A 12,606-nucleotide genomic window follows, 5' to 3' on the forward strand; every position below is an offset into this window, starting at 1 on the left:
AGTAAAAACTTTATCAGGAAAGAAATTCTAACAAAAGATCAATTTAAAATTTTCTTCTTCAAAAGTATGAACATTTGTTGGACCTAACAACTTTTGTCATTTTGGAGACTAAATTCATCCCAGAAGTTTCAGCTGAAGAGATATTAATCCTGTGTTTTGGGTAAATCTTAATGTCTGGTGTTACCTATACATGGTGTAGTCACATCATATGACTTTTTAACAGAGATACTTCCCAAGCATAATAGGACAGTACATGGAAACCAGCTGAGTTTTGGGTTGCCCATTGCTCCTTTCCACTTATCCCTTCCTTGCTCCAGCACAGCACTTCTGTTCTGGAGTCCCCTTCCTCTGGGAAACTTGGGGCCAGGAGGAGCCTTAGGCCGTTAAGGTTAGCGGGGATTTGGGAGCCCTTTTTCCACTACCCATATCCTGCTGCACCTCACAGCCTGGGCTATTCTCAAAAGATCCAGGAGAGAGGCTGTACTATCATCTTCCTCAGCCTCCTTGTTTCTCAAGGGTTGTGCAATAATGGAACTTACCTCTACGTGGAAACTGTGTAGCACATGCACAGTTTCATGAGCATTAGAGCTGTGCTGTACTGCATGGGCTGTGTAAGCCTGGTAACATGCTGGGAGAGACGGTGGCCTCTCCCAGCCATGGGTGCTGTGCTCCAGCCCATTGAGGCTGGGCATTTTTGCTGCTGTAGATGCTGAGGGCCTCATTCTTCACCTTGGGATGTGTGACAGGGCTTCCAGGCTGAAAGATAAAGACTTTTAAGGCAGGCTTTTAATGTACCTACATTTATTTATTTAGTATTTAGACATGCCACATCTGCTCCCAGGATCACAGAAATTCTGAAATTGTAATACTTTTGCCATTGATTCACCTACATTGTGCACCTGAATTGTTTGTACTGTTCACCCATTGTACCACATGGCTAGTTAAAATATAGCTTATTTGCAAAGTGAGGAGTGATACATCTGGTATACACCTGGGATGTATTTATTTGCAAAAACGTTCACAAAACCCTGTTCACTTGAATAAGAAGCAGGATTCTTAATCCCCAGGAAGCAGGGTCCAGTAATCTCCAGACCTGCCAGCTGGCCAAACAAGATTTGTCCCTTTTCTTCTTTTCAGGATTAGAGCAAAAACCTCTCTCCTGGCCTCCCTTTTTTTTTCCTGAAAAAGTAGCTTGATGAAAAACCTCTCAGTGACTATATCAGAGGAGGACCGACTTTCTCTGAACGATCGCCAGCCATAAATTCTGAGGCAATGCAGAATACATTACTGTGTGGAACATTTGCAGCCAAGTGTTTCACCACAGTAGACAGTCAGTGTAATCACAGATAAGCTTTTTTATATGGATAAGCTACTAAAACTGGCCTAAAGTAAGACTCACTCAAAGCTTCTCCTGCTGTTCCAGCAGGCAGTTTCCAGCAGCGAACACCTCTTCCTAGCTGAACACATGATTCAGCCTTACTTGGTCTGGCAGTACTCCTAGTGCTTCTTGTTAGCCAGTTTGCCAGGAGTGATCGCTCACAACTGGAGAGACAGAGCAGAGGCTGAGAAGCATGACAAGGATTCAGGTCATATCTGACCTAGGCCATAACTATCCTGAAGCTCACAAAGTGTGTATGAAGTACAAATAAGATTTTTGCATGGGTTTGTTAGTCACAGAAGAACCTCCACAGAGTGTTCTTGCTATTGTGTGTTGGGTATTCTACTTTTAAAAAGTACATATAAAGAAATTTACCTATGAGTTTCTACTTAACTCTCCATCCAAAAAGAGTCTATAATGAACGTTTAATACACGTGAAGGGGAAGAGGCAGCTGAGAGATAATTTACATTTATTGGCAGTTAAGTAGTAGTCTGCCTGCTGAAAATTATCTCATTTTCTTCAGAGTCCAACCTATCTTTTCATTTTCTCAGCAGGGGCAGAGTCAGTAGAAAAGAAGCCCATGCAAGTGCCAGCAGACACTGCCAGCAAGCCAGGTGCCACTGCCAAAACAAAACAAAAAGTTTACTTGGTTCTGGCATGTGGCTTTTCAAGAAGGAGAAAAAAGATTAGTATAGTAGGGTGAACAAACTCTTTTTTTTTAATAGTTTGAAAACTGTTCCATGAATACACAGGAAACATTAACATGGCACAAAACACGGGCAAATGCGCAGACAGCATTATTGACACCATATACTGTATACTGTGCTAAAAAGCAGTAATTCACAAAGCTGTGAATTACTCCATAGATCCTTTCTTGAAAGGTTTATGGCATAGGCAAGAGGAAAATTTCCTCATGACTGAACAAGGAAATTCCTGGACAAGGAAAAATTGGATCCAGGACTTAGCATTGATGCCAGTGATACACGATAAGCATATTCTGATTACTTTAGTTATTTTCCATTTACCATGAATAAGGATAGCAGAATTTGAACTGTCTGCCCATATTTCCCATTTCTTTTGCAGCAGTTTTTCATGGAGACGTTATTTACACCTGGGACAAGTGGAATTTCTATTGTGAAGTCAGTTCACAGAACTACAAACCCACAAACTTATGTAGGTTAGTTTAACCTAAAGAAATTATATTCCATTACTCTTTTCTTCCTGGGTAAATATGAAAACGCTCAGAAAACAGATATTGATACAGATTAGTTGGTGCTAAAGAAAGTAATGAACAGCCTTCAGACATTCTGAGCAGCCAGAAATCCCTTTAATTTCAGTTAGCTCAATTTTTTCCTGCAGAAGTGGAAGTGCTTAGTTAGAAGCAAGGAGGAACAGAATATGATAAGGTTTTGCACTTACCTTTCTTAAAGTAAAAAGGAGAAATACAAGAACAGTTAGCCCTGAGATCAATCTTGGGCTGTTGGCTAGCACAGAAAGGAGAATATTATTTACATGAAAATTGATAAAACTTGAGCATTCTTTCAGAAAAATACAATCCATTTTGTAAAACAAACACAAAGGCACACTCAACTATCAGAGTAAGAAAACCGCTCTGTTACAATTTTACATTAGTTATGAATCATATAAAATACCAATTCTGGTAAGATCGCTCTTTTCCTTACTTACTCTTTTACCAAATGTATGATAACTTGTGTCATGAAAGCTGAATTGTTACTACTCTGTCATTCACATAATCAGTCTACATTTACCGGAACGATTTGTACAGCACAGTAGGAGTGGATCTGTAGCGAAAAACAGAGAGGCGCCATCTCCACCCTGTATCACAGAACCACAGAATGGTTGAGGTTGGAAGGGACCTCTGGAGGTCCCCTAGTCCAACCTCCTGCTCAAACAGAGTTGTCTAGAGCACATTGCCCAGGACCATGTCCAGATGGCTTTTGAATATCTCCAAGAATGGAAACTCCACACATGCATGTTAGGGTTTTACTATGGACTAACTCTAGTCTGGTCCTGAGCAGAGTATCTAAGACAGCTCCACAATGCAAAACAAATCACAGTAAAGGGAGCAGCTGAGATATTCACTTTTAAAATGTAGTGCTTCTCAAACTAGAACAGTCGTGTAAGCACAACTCAATTTTCATTTCCTGGAAACTAAGAAAATTGATGTTATTTAATACATATTAATTCTTGAGCAACCTTTGCTGACAAAACAGAGAACAAGATTTGCCACAACAGGATCAGCTTATGATTAGCCGAAGAATAGTTAGACGTTTGTGTATGTTGGCAGGGTAAATGCTTTCCCACTGAGAAAAAAGTTGTTACATAGGACAGTTTCGCAGATGACCAATAACTAATTTCCTGGTTTGCAGATCAGATGAAAGTAATATTTCTAAATTGTCTTCTAGATTCTTTTACAATCTGGTACAAAAGGAATACTGATGTAAAAAGGAGGAAAATGCCATGGTTTAAAGATAAGTAACATTTGAAGAAAATAATGACCTTTTTTTGGTAACAAATCATTACAGCATCTTGAGATATATGTAAAAGTCTGAAATGTCTTAATGCCCATTTCATTTGGGCATTAAATTCATTTCATTTTATATATAGTTGGAAAATTATTGAGTACTGTTCACGATGTTAGTGAAGGCTGGGCTCTCCATTCAGAAGTATAAAAGATTTCATCCTAGACTTTATGTGATTGACATGAACACCAAATTTAACATACAAATAGAAAGCCATGGATTAGTGAGACTTTACAGACTTTACCAGGAATTCCTGTGACACATGATCTTGCTGAAGTAAAACCTGTCCAGCAGTTGTTCCTTTCATTTACTCAGATAAACCATTTGTGAGCAAGTTGTCCGTAAAGGCTGCGTAACATAGAAGGTGGGAAAGAAAAGTTAGGTTAACCACATGCACCACATGCAAACTGTATTATATTTTAAACTGCGTTCTGCGTATATGCTACTGTAGATAGTTTAGTCCTAGGTTTAAAATGCTGACCACAGGAACTCCATAGCAGACAGTAATAAGGCCTTCATGGGAATGTAGAGATAACGCAACTAAAATTTCACAACTGCTTTTGCTTGGAGCTGTTGAAAGAACAAATTAAGGTGTACATTTCATTGTTTGTTTGAAGTAAATGAGAAATCTAATTATCAAATCCACACATAGCATGTTACAATAGTAATTAGATCCTGTAACCAGGATCCTGACTTGATTTTGGCCTCTGTTTTGGTGACTGTTGTTTGCAATTGTATGTACATTGGAAACACAAGATGCTGGTTGAGACAGATCGCACATTATAATCCTAGGAAAGAATGAGGCTTTATGTGCTGAATATATCCAGCCCATACCAGGCCAGACTTAGAAGGAATGTAATAATTCTTCTGTTTTAATTTGCGTCCACATGTTTATTTGTACACATTCATTAAGTCTTTATCTGGCACTTTTCTAGTTTTTTGAAAGGTTATTAAGATTGACTGATTGCAATTGCGTTACTCTATTGTATAGTCTTAAATCCTGCAGTCGGTACTCAGTCAAAACTTACATTAAATTTCCATTCATGAGCTACAGCAGAGTACTGGCTGTCATGCTCTGGTGGTCCATATTTCAAGTAAAGTATGGCTTCTGACATGTGAGTTAGTAATCTAACTAGAAAAAAGAAAAAAAGAGAAGGTCTGTTTAATGTGTATTTGTCCTCCTAATGCTCTGTTAATGGGCTGTCTAAGAATAGGATTGGCTTCATTGTAGAGAGCTGTTTCAAGAATCTCTGCAACAGCATCTGAACCTTGTATGGAACTGCTGTAATGCGGTGAATTGCTTACTATGAAATCTGGAGCCAGAAGAGCACTTCTCAGGGGAAGATTTATTATTCCTTTCTCTTTATAGAATAGTTGCATGCAAATAGAAATTTCCTCATACCCGTTCATTATTCAGGTTCATTCAGCAAACTTTTTTGTCATGTTTTTCTACATTAGAGGCGTTCAAAGTATGAGTTTAGTTCTGTCTTTCCAGTTGCATTATCCTGTCTGACAAAGGTCGAATACATTTTGTGTGGATATTCTTAAATATGTAATCTGGAATTTGTCTTCTGTGGCCGCTGTTCATTTTTTAAGGATGACTACTTTGATATTTGGGGATAAAGACTGCAAAAAAAGACTCACGTGTCTCATATATCTCTAAAAAGTACAGGTAAATATATCCCAGTACTTTCATGATTGCCAAAATGTGCAGTTGTTCTATTTAGGAATATATATCAACATACATTAGTGTTCATTTTAAACATAAAATTCCTCTCTTTATGGTTACTTATACAAGCAATATTCCAATATTTTCCTTAATTTTATTTTATATCTTGCAGTGGATATACTGCTTTCTGTGCAAAAATGTTTTATTCACAGAAAGGTACCTTTTACAGCTGCATTGAGCTGATGAAGAAGGATTGGTAGATCTCTTGTCTCGATTTTACAAGTGCTTGGATATCAGAAAGGTATTAGGGAAATATCTTGACTTCAGAAGGCAGCCTCATAGTAGTAGTAGAAAGGGTAGGAGTGGGAGCAGAGGAGAGTTTGAGAGGTCTGAGGCAAGAGAAAGCTGAGGGTGGAGTTTGCTATAAGAGAAGACGAGAGTGGAAAGCAGAAGGACTTCATCTGAGTGGGAAGCAGAGTTAGGAGTAGTAGGGTGGTGGACTTAGAAAGAGGAGGAGAATAAAAGGAATATGGTTGAAGTTGAAAATAAATTCTGTGGGAAGAGCCCTACAGTTCTGGCTTCATGGCACATGCTGTGGACTTTCTCCCTGGCTGGACAATGGAGAAATCTGCATCGTGTAAAAATAGTTGTTTCCACCTTCTGTGTTAGAAGCAAGAGGGGAACAGTTGGTCACATCTTGGAGGCTATCTTCTGAATATATCTCTGCAGAGAGCTTCAGCATTGGGTCAGGACATGCTGTCTTTTGGATCTACCTCTATAATAGTACTGAAAGCCCCCTGAAACACATCAGGCATCAGCCTTTTTTGTTGTCCTCTGATTCTTCTATCATCTGTATTGTTTACCTTTTTACATCCTTTGAAAAAGGTCCCAATATTCTGCTTTTGCAAAATCTGTGTGTTTGTGGTGTAAACCAACAAAGTTCCGTAAAGCAGGAGTAGGAACTCTTGAGTCATTTGGTCCATCAGAGCTATTAATCACTCTCTTCTCCTCTTTCCCCTGTCCCTTCAAAAGTGGGCAGCAAGCATTGCCCCTCTTTTTGTTAAATGATTTGTGACATGACAAGCTGTACATGCATCACATGAACAACTGCAGGCACGCCCTGTCATGTGCTATTTGGTCACCTCAAAAACATCCTTCCATTCCTGGGCTGGGGAGGGCACATGCTCCTCTAACACCTTTGTTAGAGAGGATTTGGCTGAAAGGTGTCTTTGGGCCAACCTCCCTGCAGTGATTTACCTGTACTATATATATCAGGTGGAACCTGATTCTTCCCACTGTACTCAGGAATTAATTCTGACTTGGGAAGCCCTGTCACAAGTCAGTTGTGAGGAAAGAAGCAGCAGCACACTAGTTTGAGAGATCTTCCCAGCTGGCTTTCAAAACAACTGCCTGAAAGCTGTCATCGTTCGAAATGGCAGGGCCGTTTAAAGCCAGATGAGGAGAGGAGGTTGTGCTGTGAGCATGGGGAAGTGCTGATCAGAGCTCACTTAAATGATTCTGCAAGGAGGCCCGGATTCTCCTCAAAGAGGCCAACACAAGTGCAGCCCTCAGATGGGAGGACTCTTAAAATAAAAGCATTTGTTTTGATTTGTGGACATCAGTTTCCAGACTCCACAGCTATAGGCGCCCAGATAAGACATTTGCTTGCACTGTAGCATGCTATGGTATTTCATGGCTTAAGCCATGAATTTGTTAGTAGAAAAATAGATGACCGTCTCTTGGCAGTGGGTAGGACAGTAGCTGTTACTGATCCTCCTCCACTCCAATGGGAAACTATATTGTTTTTACCTTTATTTCTGCTCTGCTAGTTTTCATTCTATTAGTCCTTGTCTGAGTCATCTTTTCCCCACTGGAGACTGACTGTTACATCTAATTATAATACCTTATGCAAACCACAGAAAGGTTTCTACTGGTGTGCTTTGGCCCTGCCTCTTGTTTTAGCCTCCAGAGAGATTTGATTTTGCAGAGGGATAATCCTTTAAATATTTCATGGGTAAATAATAAACTCAAGAGCTTTCAGTGTATGCATGGAATTTACATATAACTGTATATGTACAGAATCCAAAGGAATTGCTGCAATGAGTTATGAATACATTAATGTATCAGTATGGACAAGCTCTGCCTAGTGCAAAGGTTAAGACTCTGTATATGATCACTTACTGGGTAAGACTTGTCTGGGGGGCAAAGTTTTCATCTTGGAATTGCAAATAGTGCATGGATAGTGCATCAGAGAAGGTGTTGATCAGAAGGAAGGCAAACCTATAGTGCATTGAGACATACTGTGAAAACCCTTTCAGAAAACAAACCCTGCAATTATCTATGTAGGAGCCACAAATAACTGAATATTATCAGTTTCATATAACCACAGCCAACTGCTGAGCTGATGAACTTTGGAGTTTCCTGATTTGGACTTACTCCACATACTTTATAAAAAATGTATTTTGTTATCTGTCAGTTTCATTTCCATTTGATTTCCTTACTTTCTGCTTATTACTGTGGGTAGGAACTACTCTGACAAATGAATTCTTGAAGGTAGCTTTCAGATACTTATTTGGCATCTTTTTATTTCAAAACAGCATTTTTTCACACTCAGGATCTTGATTTGTTAACTTATAATTAGTACAGCACTTTATTAATAGAAGGTTTGAGACAGACACAAAGTGAAGAATCAAGGTCTTCATCCTGAAAGATGCAGAAATTTATCAGGCACACACATAAAACCTACAGATCTGTCTTTCTAGAAGCATATGTGATGCTGGGCCAGATGATGTAATTTACTTGTCCATGCAAGAGGTCTGATGAGAAAATATGAGTGGTCTTTTGGGGCTTTAAATTTTATGAAAGATTGCTTGAAATTTTGCACACTGTGCCCAGTTGTTGGCTAGAACAGGGACTGCCTGCTGGAATCTGTGCTGTTTAGTTCATATGCTGCCTTTTCAGTCTGTTGTTTTCTTCAGTCAGTATAACTTTTTGCTACAGATCTCTCCAGCAAGTAGGATCCAGCAGCTCCTCATGACCATGACAGCCAATTACAAACACTTCTGTCCTTAGACTGGATGGCAGTAAACCATGGCCACATTGTCCACCTACACGCTGCCACTAGAAGAACCTCTTGGGGATGAAAGAATAGCCTGTTCTCCAGCACCTTTGAGACAGTCTTTGGCTCGTCTCCAAGATGGGCAGCAAAGCTGCCAGTTGGTCTCATTTTGGTTGGATTATTTTATAATATAGAAACTTCTTTACAGGGAGCTGGACCATGGCAACACAAATCATTTTAATAGAACAGCAATTATGCCTGTTTGTCAGAGCGAATCACATAAAGTTTGTAAGCTGTCAATTCATATTTTTTGTCTTAAAATATTTGCTTAAGAAAGACCCTTGTGACTTTAGCAAACATAAATGTGTAAATGCCAAGCTGTTAGAAATCAGCCATCTGGACTTTGTAAGCCAGCAGGTAAACAAATGCACCAGGCTCTTTGACATCTCTCAGATTATTGCTGATCATAATAACATTAACATTTCCAAAGGTGTCTCTTTGCTTCATCACATTTCAAAGACTCCATTAATTTTGTTTTCACATGTTTAAATATTTATTTTGACCTTTTACCTCCTGGTATAACCTCCTGGCTTGTTGGACCATCCAAATCAAAATACACTGATGTGTTCTGAATAGCCTTGCTGGCTGTATAAACACGCTGAATAAACAACTCCTGCAGAACAAAAGACCGAGTCCTCTGCTGTGCTATAGCAAGTCTCTTTACCCATTTCAGGTTATCCGTACAGGTAGAAGCTGTGCTGAGATATGCCAGCTGCTTTTCAAGCCTTCTTACGCTGAGTTCTTGCCTGCCTCCAGGGTTGTTTGCCACGGGTGATGCTGAAGTAAGACCAACGCCATGTTATCTATCTGTTCAATGTGCAGGTGCCACCGTTGGAGTCCCGCCGACGCTTCTTGGCCTGCTGCTGCCGACCCTTGGTGTCCTTGCCTACCTGGAGTTCTGAATGTAGCCCAATTTATCTTGTCCTCAACCCAAGGCAAAGGACTCCCTTCGAACATGAGGACTGCAACTCTTTCTGAGTCCTGTGGCACCATCCTAAGCCAAATAAATTACACTTTAAAATAAATTACCCTACCAATTTCCTATGAACTTTAAGAGGACTGAGGCATCCAGGAACTCCTTCATTAAGTAAATCAACTTTTGAAAGGATAAGAAATGATTTTTAACTTGTTCCAATATGCCTTATAAAACACTTACGCTGATCTGTGACAGTTGCATGATTCGGTCCAATGGGGCAAGTTACAGTGTTAAAATCCAATAACCTAGGCTGTACAGTGAAAGTAAAATCACCATATGTAGGTGCTTTAACTTGAATAACAAATTGTGAAATATAATAGAGATTGAAATGTTGATTGTATGTGATAAATGTAAGAGTACTACGTCTGTCTGTACTATCTTATATGTTTTGTGTACTGCATATTTTTGAATGGCCCCATCATCATTTATTGGGATTACCAGTTTTTAGAGATACAGTCAAAGCAAAAACATTTATTTATTTTTAGAGCTGTATTTCTTGAGGCTATTGAATATAATTTCAAGGATTTGAAATAAAATTCAGTGAAACGGGATTTTGTTATTTTAAATATGTTCAGAACACCTAAGATATTCATAGCGTGCTGAACTTAAAAGAATTTACCACGAATTTCAGTGACACTAGATTTACCATATTCTTCTCTTTAAATAATTCTGTTCAAAAATGCTGATTTTTTATATCAATTACTGTTTCAGTTCTTTTGTAGAGATAATGCTAATGACAGCACATGCCTCTCTGTTGCATTTAATTTACTCTAATCAGGATTTGCTGCTACAGTCTTGATTGCTGATTGTGGGAGTGAAATGTCAGCTTTCAGAGAAGTAGCATCATATATTTCTTTTTGATTATTACTACTATTATTATTAAGGTATTAATAAGAGCGCTTAGCTTGAAAATGGAGTACAGGATAAGATCAGCCAAATGGACCATAAAATGGTAGGAAACTTATGTTATTTTTTAAAGTGAAAAGATTTAAAGTATACGAAAAAAATGTAGACTAAATGGCAAACTCAGAGTAGCACAGTAAAAATATTATTATGATATTTACATTTTTATGCTGCAGATGCCAGATGTTACCTTCCTATATCGAAGGCCTACATTTGGGAGAATTATATGCTTTTTCAAGAACCTAATATTATTCTAATGTTCATAGTATTGTAAATAAGAGTTTTAAAGTTCTGAGACTGTTTCCCTATTTGATAGAATTCTGAATGATCCAACTATGATTGGATCGTGTTAATACATGAACGTCAGATCCCAACTGTTAGTCGAATCTAAATGTTAACTATGGCCTTTGCAAACTGGGAATGCTATTAGAGGTAGAGAATGTTTTTGTTCTGACTGTGTCTACAGTGTTTCAATGGGTTTTTGTTTTGATTTTTTTTTTAAGTTGTTGAAGAAATGCACATTCCTTTCATTTTCCATGGTGTGCTGGGAATTTAGTTTGAGTGTGAATGTTGAAGAAACACAGTGATATTGAATCAGCTGGCTCAAGTAATAGTGCAATGTCTGATGCTTCAAGAATTATAAGCTTTGAATCATATTTTATTAGCACAACCTTGCGAGCTACTTAGAAATAGATTTTATCTTTTTAGAACTGATACTGTAGAGGTCCATAATAATATTTACATGAAGCAAGAATAGGTCTATTAATAATTTACACCCCCTTCTTTAATTTGTATAATTTTGTACTATATATTTACATGTAAAAGTGTAGAGTCTTCATTAAGAAATATCAGTAATGCTGTTTTAGTTTAATTTTAACTATTTGTTACAAGATGAAACTTTTTTAAATAGGTGAAAGTGATAACTTCCCTATAGAGGAATGTCAAGGTGTCAAACACTACTGAGTTTCATAAATTGTATAATTATTTGAAAGAAAAATGAGTTGTCTTCATACATAAGAAACTAATATGTTGTAAGCCTTCTGTACAAAAATTTATGTTTCGTTGTATTTTATTCGATTTGGTTCTTTTGCAGTATGACTCATTTTTATATAATCTACAACCACAACTAAATCTTTTGCCAAATGCATGATTGCCTTTTACTTTTCTAATACACAATGTAGGAAGCAAAACTAGTTAGTTTTTGCATGAAAATGACCTGGGAGGGAAAGCCACTTCTTTTTTAAAACAGCAACACAGATGAGGTAGATCTCACATAATGATCAGATAGTTCCAGATTTTTCATTGTTTCACATAATTGTATAAACCTGACTGGGACCTTCAGTTTCAAACTATTGTCAAGAAAAACTAACTGTTGTATCATCTGCTTTAAAATGCAAGGTTCTTAATTAAAGTTTATATAGATAGACATATTTGTTGTTTCTTTATATTTCAGGAAACTTGATATTACTATTATTTGATACTGATGAATTTTGAATTGTTTTTTAGTTACTTTTTATCATTTTTTTCAAATGAGTAGAGCAGGACCGTACTTTGTCCTTTTTATGAATGAAAAGTAAATTACAATTAAATAAATGTATTAATGTTACTCAAGATATAATAATTGTCTTTTGAATTGGAGCTTTCTAGTTTTGTAATGATGATGTGGTTATCCGTAACAGTAAGGGATCGGATGGAATGAGGCCATGTGTATCCATCCCTGTGTTCTTGTGAATTTTGCTCAAGTTAAAGAACTTCTGTGAAATAAAGGTGGCTGTTTTGCTTTAATTACAGGTGATATAGAAAGAAAGAAGATTTTTCATAACTTCAGTGACAGAGAATCTCCCAAGAGCTTTTCAGCATTTTTGGAAGAAAAAGATAACTGAGCAGAGTATTTTTTCAGGTTATGTTTGCTTCTTCAGGAGATTAGTTACAAAGAAAGATGATTGAAAGGGGGAAACTTTGTGCTGATTAATACCTCATCTGATCACATTGATTTCAAGAGATCACATCATGTATAG

At 37.7% G+C, this 12,606-nt stretch overlaps 1 protein-coding gene across 6 annotated transcripts in view; it reads left to right on the forward strand.

Moving 5' to 3' along the window:
- CNTN1 (contactin 1) overlaps window positions 1-12,014 on the forward strand; it is a 260,640-nt gene extending 248,626 nt beyond the window's left edge. For all 6 annotated transcript variants that reach the window (XM_068933516.1, XM_068933522.1, XM_068933528.1 and 3 more), the window contains one exon: window positions 9,532-12,014. In XM_068933516.1, coding sequence (XP_068789617.1) covers window positions 9,532-9,611 — 80 coding nt within the window. In that variant the 3' untranslated portion in view covers window positions 9,612-12,014. The remainder of the gene's footprint in view (window positions 1-9,531) is intronic.
- The last annotated feature ends 592 nt before the right edge of the window (window positions 12,015-12,606 follow it).

The sequence above is a fragment of the Struthio camelus genome, chromosome 1 (assembly GCF_040807025.1).
Source record: "Struthio camelus isolate bStrCam1 chromosome 1, bStrCam1.hap1, whole genome shotgun sequence".
In the NCBI taxonomy this organism is placed as follows: Eukaryota; Metazoa; Chordata; class Aves; order Struthioniformes; family Struthionidae; genus Struthio; species Struthio camelus.